General features: G+C 37.9%; 1 protein-coding gene across 2 annotated transcripts in view; it reads left to right on the forward strand.

The window, feature by feature from the left end:
- Positions 1–16,297, forward strand: part of PLCL2 (phospholipase C like 2) — a 195,507-nt gene that overhangs the window by 32,012 nt on the left and 147,198 nt on the right. Inside the window, exon 1 of one of the 2 annotated variants that reach the window (XM_019435640.2) lies at positions 14,682–14,855. The exons of the other annotated variant lie outside the window; for it this stretch is intronic. Within the exon in view, the coding sequence (XP_019291185.1) occupies positions 14,778–14,855 (78 nt within the window). The 5' untranslated portion in view covers positions 14,682–14,777. Of the gene's footprint in view, positions 1–14,681; positions 14,856–16,297 lie in introns of those variants that run through there. 2 annotated transcript variants of the gene reach the window in all.

A 16,297-nucleotide genomic window follows, 5' to 3' on the forward strand; every position in this document is an offset into this window, starting at 1 on the left:
AATGGATATAGAAGGATGATCACAAGTAGGTAAAATGGTAAATTTTGGTATTAGTGTGTTTGGACATCAGGGCTCTCATCAAAACACAAAATGCAACCAGTTTGGTAAAATTGAAGGTCATCTGGCATTATTTAGAAAATATGACTTGCTAGTGGTTTAACATTTGTAGAGTAGTTTTATTCCCAAGCACTTTGTTTTCATAGATTCAAGTTTGTTTTTTCCCCATAAGACTTCATGAGTTATATCAGTTTGCTCTACTATTTTTCTTTGAAGGGAACTGAGACCTATTTGGTTGTATAAGGTGATGAGCGACATTGCTCAAAAAGCTAAAAATAGATTTGTGGGCTCCTGACTGTGAAAGCAGATGCTCTCTGCTGAGTTATTCTGCTTTCTTGCTGAAGAAATATTAACATACAATGACTGTGGCATGGATCCTAGTTAGGTCCATAAAAATGTACTTCCTCACCAAACCAAATCCACCATCCAAACAAACAAAACCTTTCTTGAGATACTGGTGTTGAAGATTGCCTCCTCCTGCCAGCTGAGTGTGTTCTCATTGTCCCCCACATCTGCCCCATCATGTCTGATGCTCGTACCAGGTTCTTGTCACCATATGCTTGGAACACTACAATAATTAATCTCCTTGCCCCGTCCTCTTCCTTGCCCCCCAATCCTTTTCGGATAGTTTTCAGATTAATACCATTATTACACTATTTTAAACATTTTTTCGCTCAACGGTTCCATGATGATCTTTGCTTTTAGGCTGGAGCCCTGACCTTCATCTTGGTTTTCAGGATACCTCCCATCTCTCCTTGATGTCTGTCCAGGATCCTTTCCTCCTTCTCGCCAATCCCTGTTGTAGCCAGCTTGGGCCTTGCAGACCGCAGTCACTTTACCATCCTTACTGGCATCCCTGTGGTTTTGTATGTTGTGCCCTACTCTAGAAATGCTCTTCCTTTCCTTTAGCAAGCCCAGCCCTTCTCGTGGGTGCTTGATTTGATTATAAGGTATGCTGTATTCTTTAGATCATAAGACTCTTCTGTGGGCTTACTAGATGTCTTGATTCAGAAAATAGGATCACTGCCTAGTATGAGATGTGGCATAAAGTTTTTCTTAAATCATATTGTCAGAATGTTGCTGAGATTCTATTATGATTAGTAAACAATTAAATTAATATTTTAATGGTTTACTGCTTTCTTCTATGTTTACCTGAAGCAATGTCACTGTAGATTTGGCTGTAAGGAAATGTTTACATTTTGTCAAAGATTTTGAGAAATGTAGGGGCGCCTGGGTGGCTCAGTCAGTTAAGCGGCCGACTTCGGCTCAGGTCATGATCTCGTGGTCCGTGGGTTCGAGCCCCGCGTTGGGCTCTGTGCTGACCGCTCAGAGCCTGGAGCCCGTTTCGGATTCTGTGTCTTCCTCTCTCTGACCCTTCCCCGTTCATGCTCTGTCTCTCTCTGTCTCAAAAATAAATAAACGTTAAAAAAAAAAAGATTTTGAGAAATGTAAAGTGACTTTGCTTTGAGAACATGAAATTAAATCCAATTACTTATAGAAGAGGAATATTATAAATATATTTGTATATTTATAATTTAGATTTCATGAAGTCATTTTCATGATTGCATTGATAAAAAACAAAAGAAAACAAAACTCAGTCATTTTGTATAGGGTGCTTAAATTTTATGTGGAACTTTTTTTTCATCTATCTATTTTTGTTTTTAATTAAAAATATTTTTTAATGTTTATTTTTGAGAGAGAGAGAGAAGACAGAGCACAACTGGGGGAGGGGCGGGGAGAAAGGGAGACACAGAATCTGAAGCAGGCTCCAGGCTCTGAGCTGTCAGCACGGAGCCCGATGTGGGGCTTGAACTCACGAACCGCAAGATCATGACCTGAGCCCAAGTCGGATGCTTAACTGATGGAACCACCCAGGTGCCCCTCTATCTATCTATTTTTAAAGTAAGCTCTACACCCAACATGGGACTTGAACTCATGACCCTAAGATCAAGAGTCAGTATGCTATACCAACCGAGCTTAGTATGGAACTTTTGGTGTACATAGTACTTATGAGAAGTTTTTTGTTTTAGTTTTGAGTTTGGGAGAAAGTAGTTGGAGAGAAAATTAAGGTAACTCTAACAAATTTTAATATAGTCAGTAAATTTTTCATGAGAATAATAAAGCGTATTTTGTGTGTGTATATGGAGAAATATATTTAACAGCGAGCAGAGAAACTAGGGAGAAGCATACTAGTTTGATTAAATTTTCGTAAACATTAATATTATCTAGGAGAAAGATAGTTTTTCAAAGGATATATTCCTTATGTTCACCCATCATTAATTTTAGTATGTTGAATTTAATTTTGAGCTTATTAATTAGAGTATTAATGTACTTCCAAGGTAAGTTAAATTTTAATTTTCAAGTTTTTTTCTCTTGGTGGTCCAATTTTACTGGTCTAGAATTTGTGGTATTAAAAATAAGATATCTTTATTTTTTTGAATAGAGTTTAGGAAATCTTAGTTTTTATGAAATTACATTATAATAGAAATGAATGATTAAAAATTCTTATAGAGTTTGTTAGAGAATCTTATTGTTATAGGATTTGAAGAGACTGTGTGGTTTAAAGATTGAAAGGTAGATTCATAAAATATCACTTAAAGTCGTAAACAACACTTTCAATTTAGGAAAGAAAGATTTCATCTGCATACAAAGCTGCGTTAATAGATATTAGAATAAATCAATTAAAACATACTTTTTATAATGTGGTAAGGAAAAACTAACATAAACCAAACAATGCATAACATTAGTGAACGTTCTTCTATGAAGTTAAATGCTTTTGATTTAAGACCTGGAAGGTGCTTACGTCTTCATTGAAATCTTCATATTTATTCTCACCTTGTCTTTTTTATTTTAAGGTGAGAGCTCTCAGTATTAACATCCACACTCACTTTGTGCTGATATTTAGCCAAAACCTAACATAAAATCAGCATGTATTTGCTGGTAGATTCTCTGAAATTCTTCACCACATATTTCATGTTAGAGTCATCCGTGCTCCATAGTTCATGAGTTTTTATGGCACTGGAACTTCCCTGTTTAGATATAGTCTCTGGTTGTATAGGTAGGTTTATTTGCTGCTCTAATATTTTTCCTTTAAATTTTATCACTGTTTCCTCTTCTTATTTAGGTGGTGTTTCATCTCTGTCACTAGGAAATTTCTATTGATTTATTCTGTTTACGCTGTTTTTCCTTTCAAATTCATCGTTTGCACTATGGGAAACTTTGATTATTTTTAAAAAGGTCATCTTTACATTGTTTGGGTCAAGCCAGGTTTGGTGGAGGGAGAGGACAGTGGCCATCCATTGTCCACCCATCTCCCACTCACAGCTTCGTGCAAGAGGAAAGATGAGAGAGAAAAAGAGGGATCCCCCATTCAGTCTACGTTTAGAAACATGGAACGGAGTAAATATCATGAAGAAAATCCAGGCCTAACTTGGTTATACCTCAGGAAGTAATTCATGGGCATCTAAAATAGTCTGCCAAGGTTTCCATTATTTTTACTTAATTAACTCAAAGCATGCTTAGTAAGAGCCTATAATCTTGAAAAGCATGTCTTGTTTTGATCTGACCGAAAGGTTTTTTGTTGTTGCTGATTTTTGCTGATCATAGCCTACTTTAATACGATGCAAAGCATCAGAATTAACAAGGTACAAATCGACTCAGTAAACCTGCCATACTAGGGAATAGACAAATTTGAGGAAGGATGTAGAATATGGAATGAAAGATTATTCAGCTTTTTAAAACAACAAATAACCAAATATTTTGCTTTTGAGCTGGTTGTTTTTCACTGTTTTGATCAAGAAAATGTAATATCCCTTGCTGTTACAGGTTTTGCTGGAGCTAATGTGTTTTTGTAGTGAACAAATTCATACGTCTACTCAAAGTATCTTTACTGAAGTATTGAAGAAGGGAAATAAAATGGTTCATGGGGTGAAGAAATGGTCAAGAGGGAAGGTGTCTTTCCTGGCACTGTTTCTCATGGAAAAATATATTCTGCAGTTTGGGATTCAAATTTGTTACTACCAAAACTCCAGGAATAATTTACCACCAAGAGCATCCAGTCTAAAGAAAATTAATACCATCTGTATAAAGACTCAGTGATATTATGGCATCAAATGAATGTGCTTCATATAATTCTATCATCTTTTTATTTAGAGGAGAAGCCCAAATTGTTGATGATGAATGTTGGAGTTATTTTGATGCAAATTACTTAAAGAGACTTAAAATATAAATATGTTTTCAACAGAATTTTGAAGGATGAAAGATAAAGATAGTTAAAATACTTGATTTTTCCTCATTGGTGTTCAAGTCTGTATGGTAAATTATATCTTAGGCCCTCTTCTCTCTTTTGTGATATTAGCCATGTGTCATCCTGTACCTCAAAGGGTAAAGGAGCAACTTGTGTGTTCTTTATCTCCTCCTTCCCCTTGCCTGTGTTCTTTGTCTTATGAGCTCCTTGGAGACTCATAGTTTCCTTAGTAGGTTGCCTGGCAGTGACTGGAGAATGAGATAGCTATGCTATAAAAGGCTCTTCCTTCCCTGGCCTGGCCTTTTCCTGGTACTTAGCCCTTTTCTGTCCTTCGTAATGCGGATGTGCATAGGATACGGTCCCATTTTGTTAAGGACATACATCCTCCATGTGCTAGTGGATTGATCTTCCTTTCAGTTGGGTCAGGTCTGAAGGGTCTTTTTAACCTTCTGTTACCTGGCCACCTAGCGAATAAATATAACAATTAGTCCTATAACTATACTCAGCAGTAATCAAGATTTTTAGTTTTTTTTGGTTGTGTTTTTGGCCCAAACATGCTTTTGTGGTTATCTACTATATCTAACTGTATAACAAACTGCCTTAAACTTAGTGGCATGAACAGTAACCCTTTTATTATGATCATGGATTCTTTGGGTCAGCAGTTTGGGCAAGACACATCTAGGGTGTCTGTCTTTGCTCACCAATGTCTGGGCCTCAACTGGGAAGACTTGAATGGCTGGGTAATTCAAACAGTTGGGGCTCCCCTTCCTAGTTGGCTTACTCATACCCATATTGAGCACCTTGGTGTGGGTAATGGGAAAATTGGGCTCAGCCGAGTGCCTGTGTGTGGCCTTTCCAATGTGATGGTCTTAGGTGGTTGAATAAGCCTTCCAAGAGAACCAGGTGGAGCCTTCGTGGCCTCTGTGACCTAGCCCCAGAGGTCACACTGAGTCACTTCTGTTGCATTCTTCTGGTTACAAGTGAATCATTGGCCAGCCCAGATGCAGGGAGAGGGGAATGAGACCCTACTTTTTGATGGGACAGTGCAAGGTCACATGGAAAAAGACCATCTAGCATGAGGGACATTGTAGCAGTCATCTTGGAAATTTATGCAGAAGGGGAAACTACATCTTGATATTTTGATTCTACAATGCCAGATTTTTATTCTGTGAATCATTCAAATGTCTTGTAAAAAATTTAGTATTATGTAGAAAAGACTTTAGATGATTGCCTGATTATTCTCCTTTTAACCTGCTTGTGTTGCTATCTGACTTTTTATATGACTTTTGTATAACTGAAGAATCAAAGGACGACTGTTCAACAGTCTCATACCCTTAATCTGAGAGGCTAAAGTTAAGACTGTAAGATTGTGCTAGTTTATTACAAGGAGGAGCAAATTGTCACCATGAACTTTGCAATCAACAAGGCATTTAAACCAGGAAGATAAAAGAAGAGACATGTTAAAATAATGCAATTTTTGTGTGTGCGGAAAGTAGTCTTTTAGATAATGTGTGAAAACTCCCCTTAATGCTAGTGACTATGCTGATTCCACATAGTATGCCCCAGAGGGCCACACGTTGGGGTTTTAGCACTGGCTTTCCATCACCTTAATAGTGAGGGTAATGGGGCAGCATCATGTGTTCCACCGAGTGCTGAGTTATCATGACCTTCTGTGTTGGAGGAAAGAAAGTTAATGTGACAACCTGGGAAGTTACTTCACCTCACTAGGTCTAGATTTCATATCTGTAAAGTGTGGGGTTGAAATCTCTCCTGGCTATATAATGCTTTGAGTTTATTGTTCTTGCACTTACCTGGGACTGGAATAAGGCAGTCATATGGCAGCTCAAAGTTAATATTAAATTTGGAAGTACAAGGGTCATTCAGTTAAGTTTTAGAAAGTTATTAAATTATAATCACCTGGCAACATTTATACACCTGTATTAAATAATCCCAAAGGTGAAATAGAAATACTGGAAGAAAACTCTGGGTTAGGTAAATTTTTTAAAAAGATGTGGGCATCATTCTTAAATTTACAGTATTTATAAATCATAATACTTAGTATGAAATATCGTAGGTAAAATTTTTAGTTTTATTCCTTTGAGTCAAAAACCTGAATTTACTCATTCAGAGCCTGAATTTAAATTACTAAATAACACTTTAATAAGAGATGGTACAATAGAGGTTCTGGGGCTTTGTTCCTTAAGTTTTTAAATTTATTAAAATAACGTTCATCCCACCTTTTTGTAATCCACCGCATATATAGTTATGTCCTTCTTTTCATTACTAGTATTTTTATTTTTTTTTTTTTTATTTTTTTTTTATTTATTGTTGGGACAGAGAGAGACAGAGCATGAACGGGGGCGGGGCAGAGAGAGAGGGAGACACAGAATCGGAAACAGGCTCCAGGCTCCGAGCCATCAGCCCAGAGCCTGACGCGGGGCTCGAACTCACGGACCGCGAGATCGTGACCTGGCTGAAGTCGGACGCTTAACCGACTGCGCCACCCAGGCGCCCCTCATTACTAGTATTTTTTATTTGTCCTTTCTTTTTTCTAAATTAGGCTTGCCATGGTTTATCAATTTCATAATCTTTTTTTTTTTTTTATGTTTGCTTATTTTATATATAGAGAGAGAGACAGAGTGCGAGAGCGGAGGGGCAGAGAGAGAGGGAGACACAGAATCTGAAGCAGGCTCCAGGCTCTGAGCTGTCACCACAGAGCCCAGTGTGGGGCTTGAGCCCATAAATTGCGAGATCATGACCTGGGCTGAAGTCAAAAGCTTAACTGACTGAACCACCTGGCACCCCAGTTTCATAATCTTTTTAAACAAGGCTTATTGATCTTCTCTGTTGCTCTGTTGTTACCCTTTCGTTTTATTAGTTTCTGGTTTTATCTTTATTTCTTTTATCCTTATTTCTTTTTCTTTTCTTTTTTGATTTTTCTTTTCTTTTTTTTTTTTTACTTTTAAAGTTGTATGCTTAGCTCCTTAATATTTTAGTCTTCCTTTATGTTATTCATTCTGTGGTTTGTATAGTTGGCTTATAAAAAATACATGCTTTTTCTGACTGACCTTTTTGGAGTCAGGTTGAGCAGGCGTCTGTCTTCCTGGAGATGCTTCCTCCTGGAGATGCTTCCCCCAGAGTGAGGGAAGAGTGAGGAAGAGTTACCTCAAGTAGCAGTGCATGAATAAATGTTCTTCCCTGGGAATCCTCACTGCAAAGATTCTGTGAATATGGACTTCAGAATGGTATTTTCTGGAAGCTGTGGCAGAAGAATAGACAAAACAATTGGAAATACATTCAGGCATATTATGAAATAAATAATACCCATATGTGCCACCTATATGGCATCAGTCTAAAATTTAGTCACCAGAAATGGAATCACCAGAACCCAGTTTTTTCCCCCCTCACTGCCTCTGAGAGTGAAAAAAAATCAGTGAGACAAAGAGCCTATGTGTTTTAAACAAACTGAAATAATTTGTCCATAATGTTTTGTTAATGGTACTGTTTATAATTTAGTTACTTTATTACCTGAAAAAACATCTACCAACAGTAGCATGTAAATGTGACAACAGATTCTTGAGTCATTTGATTATGGATTCCAGATTCTTCAGTCTTTTTATTTAGAAGACCAGTGGCTTTAGAATACCATTTAACTTTTTTTTAAGTGTTTATTTATTATTTTTTAAAAATGTTTATTTATTTATTTTGTGTGAGAGTGAATGAGTGCGGGCATGCGTGTGTGCATATGAATGGGGGAGGGGCAGAGAGAGAGGGAGAAAGAATTCCAAGCAGGCTCTGTAGAGCCCAGTGCAGGGCTCTATCTCATGGGAGATCATGATCTGAGCCTAAATTGAGAGACATTTAACTGAGCCACCCAGGTGCCTCTCATTTAACTTTTTAAAATGGCATCTATTAGATATATTGTTAATCCTTGAATGTTTTTCTCCTTTTATAGATGAATAAGAGATAGCATTGTATTAACTCCTAGAATATTCCACATATGTATGTTGATTTTATTATTTAATATGATTATATGGTAAACTTCTATTTATTTATTGAGGCAGTGAACAACTGGAAAGATGAACCAAAAGTTTAAAAATTAGATATATAGATTAGAGAGAGTGAGAGAGAGCACTCAAGAGAGCAAGAAACAAGCTCCCTGAGCCTTGTAAGTGGCCCTTGCACACTGGCTTGGCCATTGGTGGGGGTACAGATGGCCAGCCTTCTAGGGAGAATGTGCTCACAGAATTCAGGAGTGCAGATGCTTGTGTGGGGTTTTTATTTAAAATTAAAATAGATTTACTTATTTAACTGGAGGCCACCCAGTTCCTCAAATACTATCAATAAATAAGTGTTACTGTGTTGATAACCACTGTGTTATAACCACCACTACATGAGAATACAATAAAGCATTTGGAATTCAGTTCCTCAATATCAGATCATAATCTATGAATATGTTTTGTTATTCTGTTTATAGTTTTTCTTTATCCTTGCCATTTGGTAGAAATTTAGTGTGATAACTGCCATTAAAATTATATCTCACCTTCAATTAAAGTTTGAATTAGGAATTTCATTCCAGAACAAAATGGGTCAAAGCCATTTTAAAAAGAAGGTGCTTAATATTTTGACTTAAAAGCATCTTTAAGGGGCATATGGGTGGCTCAGTCAGTTGAGCCTCCGACTTCGGCTTGGGTCATGATCTCGTGGTTCACGGGTTTGAGCCCCGTGTCGGGCTCTGTGCTGACAGTTCAGAGCTTGGAGCTTGCTTTGTGGATTCTGTCTCCTTCTCTCTCTGCCCCTCCCCTGCTCATACTCTGTCTCTCTCACTCTCAAAAATAAAGGAAACATTAAAAAAAAAAACACCTTTAAGCATTACATGTTTTATTTTATTTAATAATATTTATTTAATCTAGCCCATACAATACTTTTTTCTAAGGGAAGGGGGTCAGGTGGCCCACTTCTTATATATGTGTAGATAGCAAGAAATACCTGCTGCCTAGTAGGTAGAGAAATGCTGGTCAGATATTTAATCATATCTTTTAAAATGGACAGTTCCACAATAAATTTGCCTTAGTAGAGAATCTTTCTTTTAAGTAATTAGTGCCAAGTAGATTGTTTCATTGGTAATCATCTGCCTTTGTCCTATAAGAAAGCTTTAAATACAGTGACTGAAGGGTCAAGAAACTGGTATATTGGAAATGTGATTTACCTGCTTTATGGAGGACTGGAAATTGGTGACTCCCTAGCCATTCTTGGCAAGCTGGCGAAATATCTAATAAATGGTAAAATCATTGAACACATGAGCTAAGAACAGTATTTTGAGAAATACGGCATCTGGATTTCCCTAAGAGGAGATCTTATTTCACCATGCTTTCAGAATTATTCAAAGGCTGAGTGGGGATGTGGATGAGAAAAACAGGAGATGCACTTCTGCCTGTATTCTAGAAAAAGATGTGAAATAGAAGTGTGACAGACTTTAAAAGAAGAAAGTTCTAAATTCCCAGGATATCACTATTCATTTTCATATGCGAGTGCAAAAATGTTTTCTAAAGACAGATGCAAATCATTTTAGCATGATCTTTTACCACTGCCTCTTTCTATTAATTAGGCAATCATCAAGAGAGAATTTGATCATGAAGGGTCCAAATAGAACAATTTTCTATTTATGTAAGGACACAGGAAATACTAAGATAGCCGTGTGGAAGATTCACATCCAGGAAACTGGTAGCTGTGGGGGAAAAAAGTTGCTTTGATTTTAGTAGGTTGGTTAAGTTGTACATATTTTTAGCAGGATGAGAAAAGAGAGAGTTGCATGCCACTATTTGAAAAGAATGTGATACAACAAAAACTATTTTTAATCTGTGGTGGGGAAGAGGAAAATGCATGCTTTTTAATGGTTATGAACTTAGAAAATTAATTCCTGCAAAGCAGAATCTTCACTGCTAGAATAGAATTTGGCTTTGCAGTTTTTGTTATGTTAAAACTTATTCAATAAGCAGAATTTTAGTATTCAGAATTCACTGCGATTTAGAGTTTGCAATAGAAATGCTAAATTAAAACCTATTTTAAGATATAACCTCCCTCAAAATTTTAAAAGAATTCTGAAGTTTTGAAATGGTCTAAAAATGTAACTCTAAAGATTTGAAATCTCCTCATGTTTTTCTAACTGGATAGATCTTTCTTAGATAATGCGTTGTGTCTCTTAATGCTCATAAAAGATTCTTTCCTTGGTCAAAAGAAATCATTCCTAAGATTTTATAATTCCGCCAAATATGGCTATGGAGGAGGCTATATTTAGGAAGTTAATCTTCCTGTGCATGTATTTGGTAAGAGTATAATATGTATAAGAGAGGGCTTAGACACTTTGGTGTTAGGTGCTGTTGAAATGTATACTGTCAGTATATTTCTGTCAATAGAAAAATCACAATTGGCAATGGGCAAATGAAGCATTCTGTCTATAAATGGGCACAGAGTCCTTTCTTAGCCCACAATAATTAAAATGCGTGTATTATGTTTTAGGAAGAAAATCTTTTTAGAGACAGCTAAATATGCTACCTCAAAAGAAGTAATCAAATTGTGGGATTTAATTAAAGACCCTTTCATCACTCTTCTGTGAAGGCATCTATTGATACTTTGGACAAACAAAAAGCTTCTGGAGGCAAAATTCTGCATATGGAGCCCTGATTTCCCTATTGATAACTTGCTGTAAAATTAGAATTAGAAAAGGGTTTATTGGAGAAAATAGCAACCCCTCTTTAGTAAATAACCTAAGATAAACAACCTTTAAGAATGAATTTGAAAGATGACTAAGTATAAGAAAATGTTTTAAGCGCTTAAAATCAGCTCACCCCCTGCCCCCTCCTCCAGCCTTTGATTGAAATATGGTTTGTGTGGGACTCCCCAACTAGCCAGGGTGGGTCAGTCTCCCTGAAACATGTAAGGCAGGCATCTCAGTCCTTCACCCCTCGCTGGAGGGATAAGGCAAACCTCCTTGCCACTGTGGTTACTTGCCAGTCTAGTGATTTGAAGGTAGGGGTGGGGACAGGCAAACGGTCTGAGAGGGTGTGTGTGTGTGTGTGTGTGTGTGTGTGTGTGTGTGTGACATCAGGAAACCTGGTTGTGAGCACTGGGGAGGGCCAGGCAGCTCTCGGCTGTGAAGGGAGCAGGAGCACAGCAAGAGAGCAGAAGCCTGGAGGCTGGTGAGTGAGAGTGGCCAGGGGTGTGTAGATGGACACCCGGATTTCCGTCTGCTGCCTCCTCTTATTATATGAAGGATCTTTAGCAGAGAGCTGTTAGAGCCACCATAGCACTCACCTCTCATTGGACTTTTGTTCACAAGGAATTTTGTTTCATTGAACTCCCAGTCTTTCTGTGTCAGAAACACCCAGTGGCATGGGGCTTAGTTCAGTTGCCTCACACAACTGCTTCTGTTAGTTTTGCCCTTAAGTAAACATCAGTTCTTGTTTTTCATCACATTTGGGGAATTTTCAGCCATTATTTCTTAAAACATTCTTTTTTTTTTTTTAACATTTATTTTTGAGAAGAGTGAGACAGAGCATGAGCTGGGGAGGAGAGAGAAAGAGGGAGACACAGAATCTGAAACAGGCTCCAGGCTCTGAGCTGTCAGCACAGAGCCCGACGCGGGGCTCGAACTCACGGACCATGAGATCATGACCTGAGCCGAAGTCGGACGCTTAACCAACTGAGCCACCCAGGTGCCCCATTTCTTAAAACATTCTTATTGCTCCTTTCTCTCTTTCCTGTCCTTCTGGAACTCCCAGCTGGTGGGACTGGTGGTGTCCTGGAGCTTTCTTAGTCTGTGCTGATTTTTCTTCATTCTCTTTTCCTTTCTGCTTCTCAGACTTGGTGGTATCAGTTGATCTACCTTCAGGTTTGCTGATTCTTTCTTTTGCTTACTCAGTGAAAATTTCATTTATTTCTTGTACTTTACAAACCCAGAGTTTCTATTTGGTTCCTTAAAAAAAAAAAATCATTCTTGTCTACTTACTGATAATCTCTTTTGAACGAGACATCATTTTCCTTTAGTTCTTTGTACATGGTTCCCTTTAACTCTTTGAGCATATTTAAAATAGTTCACTTAAAGTCTTTGTCCAGGGGTGCCTGGGTGGCTCAGTCGGTTAAGCATCCAACTTTGGCTCAGATCATGATTGCGCGGTTTGTGAGTTCAAGCCTATGTTGGGCTCTGAGCTGTCAGCACAGCTTTGGAGCCTGCTTTGGATTCTGTGTCTCCCTCTTTTTGCCCCTCCCCTGGTTAAGCTCTGTCTCTCTTGCTCTTTCTCTCTCTCTCTCTCTCTTTCTCACTCTCTCTCAAAAATAAATAAACATTTATAAAATTAAAAAAAAAACAAAGTCTTTGTCTAATAAGACCAATGTGTGTGCTTCCTCAGGGACAGTTTCTATTAGTGGCCTTTTCTCCTCTGTATATGAACCATATTTTCTTATTTCTTTACGTGCTGTGTAATTTTTTGTGTGTGGAAAAATAGATATTTTTAATATTGTAGCGTGGCAACTCTGGAAATTAGATTCTCTGCACTCCCCAGGGTTTGTTGCTACTTGTAGCTGCTGTTGCTTGTTTTGTGACTTTCTGTGCCAATTTTGAGCAGTCCGTATTCTTTGTCGTGAGTCAATGCTATCTCTATTCTATTAGCTTAGTGTCTCTCTAGTGATCGGATAGGCATTGATAACTCCGCCTTAGCCTTCACCTCCTGCATGCACAGAACTCGAGGGTCAGCCAGAGGTGAGAGTTTAAAGTTACCTCAGGGCTTTCCTGAGCAGATACTTAGGCCCATGCCTGCACTTGACTATCTAGATTCCCAGGACTCTGTCTGATCGTTTTAGTCAAAAGCTCTACCACTGAGCTATACCCCCTCTTTGTGTGATCTTTTTAAAGCGTTTGTTTGACAAAGCATCTCAATCCCCAAATTTTCTTCCCAAGCTTATTGGTTAGTTCATTGTTTACTCCAACAGTTATTTATTGTCCCAGGCAGCAGCTACTAGTGTATTTACTTTTGAGTGTTTTTGACAACTCCCTCGGGCAGCCGCCTCAGCTTTGGTAGAGTCCCAAGTTAGGAGAGCTGTGGCGGAGCCTGGAGCCCTTCGAGCTGAAGCGACCAGGCAGATCACAACACACAACCACACTTCCTTCAAAACAAACTCCACTCTGCTTCTTCTGGTAATGGTATCTGTACTGGGAATATGGGCTTTTTTCTTCAAGGCTCTTTGCTGAGCTGGAGAGCCAGGGATGGTTCCAGGGTAACTTATAATACCACAAAGTGGCCGGCTTTTCCTGCTGAGATCTAGCTGTTTTTTATTAAGTGTTCCCCTGGTTCCCCTGGTTGCTGCAATATTTTGGTGGTTTCCCAGTTTTAACAAAGTTGATTTTGACAGTTTTGCCAGTTTATTTGATGCTTTTATGGAGCAATGAACTTTTGGAGTTCTCTACTCTGCCGTTTTCACTAATGTCGTTTACCATCTGACTTTGATTTTATATAGGCTGCTATCAACTTCAAACAGAAACTGCTTAATTTAAACTCAGTCTAGCTCTAAACCTTTCCTGATGAATCTTTCTCACTAATATATATATATTTCTCAATGTATATATATTTCTTTCTCTCTCTCTCTCTCTCTCTCTATATATATATATATATGTATATAATAGACTATGGTCTATAAGCATATCTAGAGCAATTTTATTGATTTTTTTCCAAGTTAATGTAATAAAAATTTAAGGTCTGATGTCTTTTTAATACGATTCCCTTGCACAACAATAAATAAGATAAAGCTTAGAGAATCCTAACAATTGCTGCAAGGTTCAACTTTCCCAGAACTTATCTAATTTCTAAATAAATAATGTTCACTGCATCTCTTGTATGTATTATTTGATTGATGACTGTCTTATCCACCAGTCTAAGAATCCTCTAATACAAACACAGTCTCTGTTTTTATCCATCTCTGTACCCCTAACACTAGGCCTGATGCCTGGCACATAGTAGGTGCTCAAGAAACGTTAGTAGAATGAATGAATAACTATAGGGGCTGTTAGATGAAACACTATGGAGTGAAGACCTTTATGACTTGAATTATCTAGACCTTTAAAATCATGGAGTTACAGGAAATCTTCCTGGGTCAAAGAGTACATATTCAGGTTTTATCCTTAGTTTTTGTGGCTTACTTAGAAAGTACTAAACGCCATATCCTATAGGACCCATCTCTTTTAATCACTTTCTGTTAGACTTTCAGGATAAATTTTTTGTCTGTATTTAAATGAATACAAAATGCTCTTAGGTCATATGGTATCTTTAACAAAAAGAGTGAAATCTAAATTAGAAGTCTCGGGTTTTAGCATTCTGAGCCTCGGAACTGTCAGCTTTGTGAACAGGTTAAGTTTTTCATAACCTTCAGTCACCCACTGATTGTGCCTGTTCGGGGACATTGGCACAGAAAATGAAGGACGATGGACGTCCCTCTTGGCTCTGTAAGGGCCATTGCTGTTTCCAGGGAGGATAGAAGATGGTTTACCCGCGTTGTCAGTGTAAGTCCGTGATACTCTTGAAGGAACAGTTCTTACTGGGTATTAGAAGATACCTTTAGGTCTGAATTTCAGATTTTGTTCCACTTTACTTCATGTATATGGAAGTAAATATACTTAAATCTATTAAATCTACTAAATATAGGTTTTTTTGTTCCTGTCTTTGTCATTTAGTGTGAATGACCTAAGTCACTGTGGTTAATTGGCATGTTTTATTGGCACACCTATTTATCTTAACCAGTTCAAGTTATGAAGATGAGCTTTATTGTTCATTTTGTTTATTGCGGTTATCCACTGTACCTTTTTTTGTTTTTTTATTAAGATCTAATTCCCATGCCATAAAACGCACCCTTTTAAAGTGTACATTTCATTCGTTTTTAGTATATTCACAGTTGTGCAACTGTCACCACTATCTATTTAATTCTAGAACATTTTTATCTTCCCTGAAAGAAATATCTTGCCCATTAGCAGTCACTCCCAGCCCCTGGTGACCATAAATTTACTTTCTGTGTCTTTAAATTGCCTATTTTGGACAGCTTATATAAATGGAATCATACCCTATGTGGTCTTTTGCAGCTGGCATGTTTTGCTTAACATAATGTTTTCAAGGTTCTTCCTTGTTGTAGAATGTAGAATCAGTACTTTATTCCTTTTTATGGCTGAATAATATTTCATTATCCAGATTTGCCACATTTTGTTTGCCCGTTCATCACTTGATGGATATGTGGGTTATTTCCACCTTTTAGCTATCATGAATAATGCCACTGTGAACATTTGTATATATTTGTGTGGACATGTGTTTTCACTTCTCTTTGGATATAAACCTAGAAATGGAATCGATGGGTCATATATGGTAACTCTGTGTTTAATTTTCTAAGGAATTGACAGATGTTTTCTAAGGTGGTCCAGGTGACTGTTTAAAGTTCACAAAACAAAGGACTGGCCTACTCACACTTCTTTATTTAGAAAAAAATTTTTTAATGTTTATTTATTTTTGAGAGAGAGAGACAGAGTGTGTGGGGGGGGGGAGGGTCAGAGAGAGAGGGAGACACAGAATCTGAAGCAGGCTCCAGGCTCTGAGTTGTCAGCACAGAGTCCTCTGCGGGGCTTGAACTCAAGAACCCCGAGATGATGACCTGAGCTGAAGTCGGATGCTTATTAACCCATTGAGCCACCCAGGTGCCCCTGCCAAAGCATGCACCCCCATGGAGCACTGTCTCTGGAGGGCCTGGGATATTCCCAGAAAAGGGTCAGAGACCCTTATTAAACAATGACAAAAGATTGAGAGCTTTTAGTGTGCTATCTAATGTGAATTGCAAAGAGGAGGATACGCAGCATGTTTGCACACTTATTTTGCTACAAACCACTTTTCAAAGGGCAGCTTATAGGATGTAACACGCTTCCATTCCCTGATCCAAGTCTGTTTTCCAAGTGAGAAACTGAGG

Source organism: Panthera pardus, unplaced genomic scaffold, assembly GCF_024362965.1.
Source record: "Panthera pardus isolate Hobbes unplaced genomic scaffold, ASM2436296v1 HiC_scaffold_16, whole genome shotgun sequence".
Taxonomy (NCBI): domain Eukaryota; kingdom Metazoa; phylum Chordata; class Mammalia; order Carnivora; family Felidae; genus Panthera; species Panthera pardus.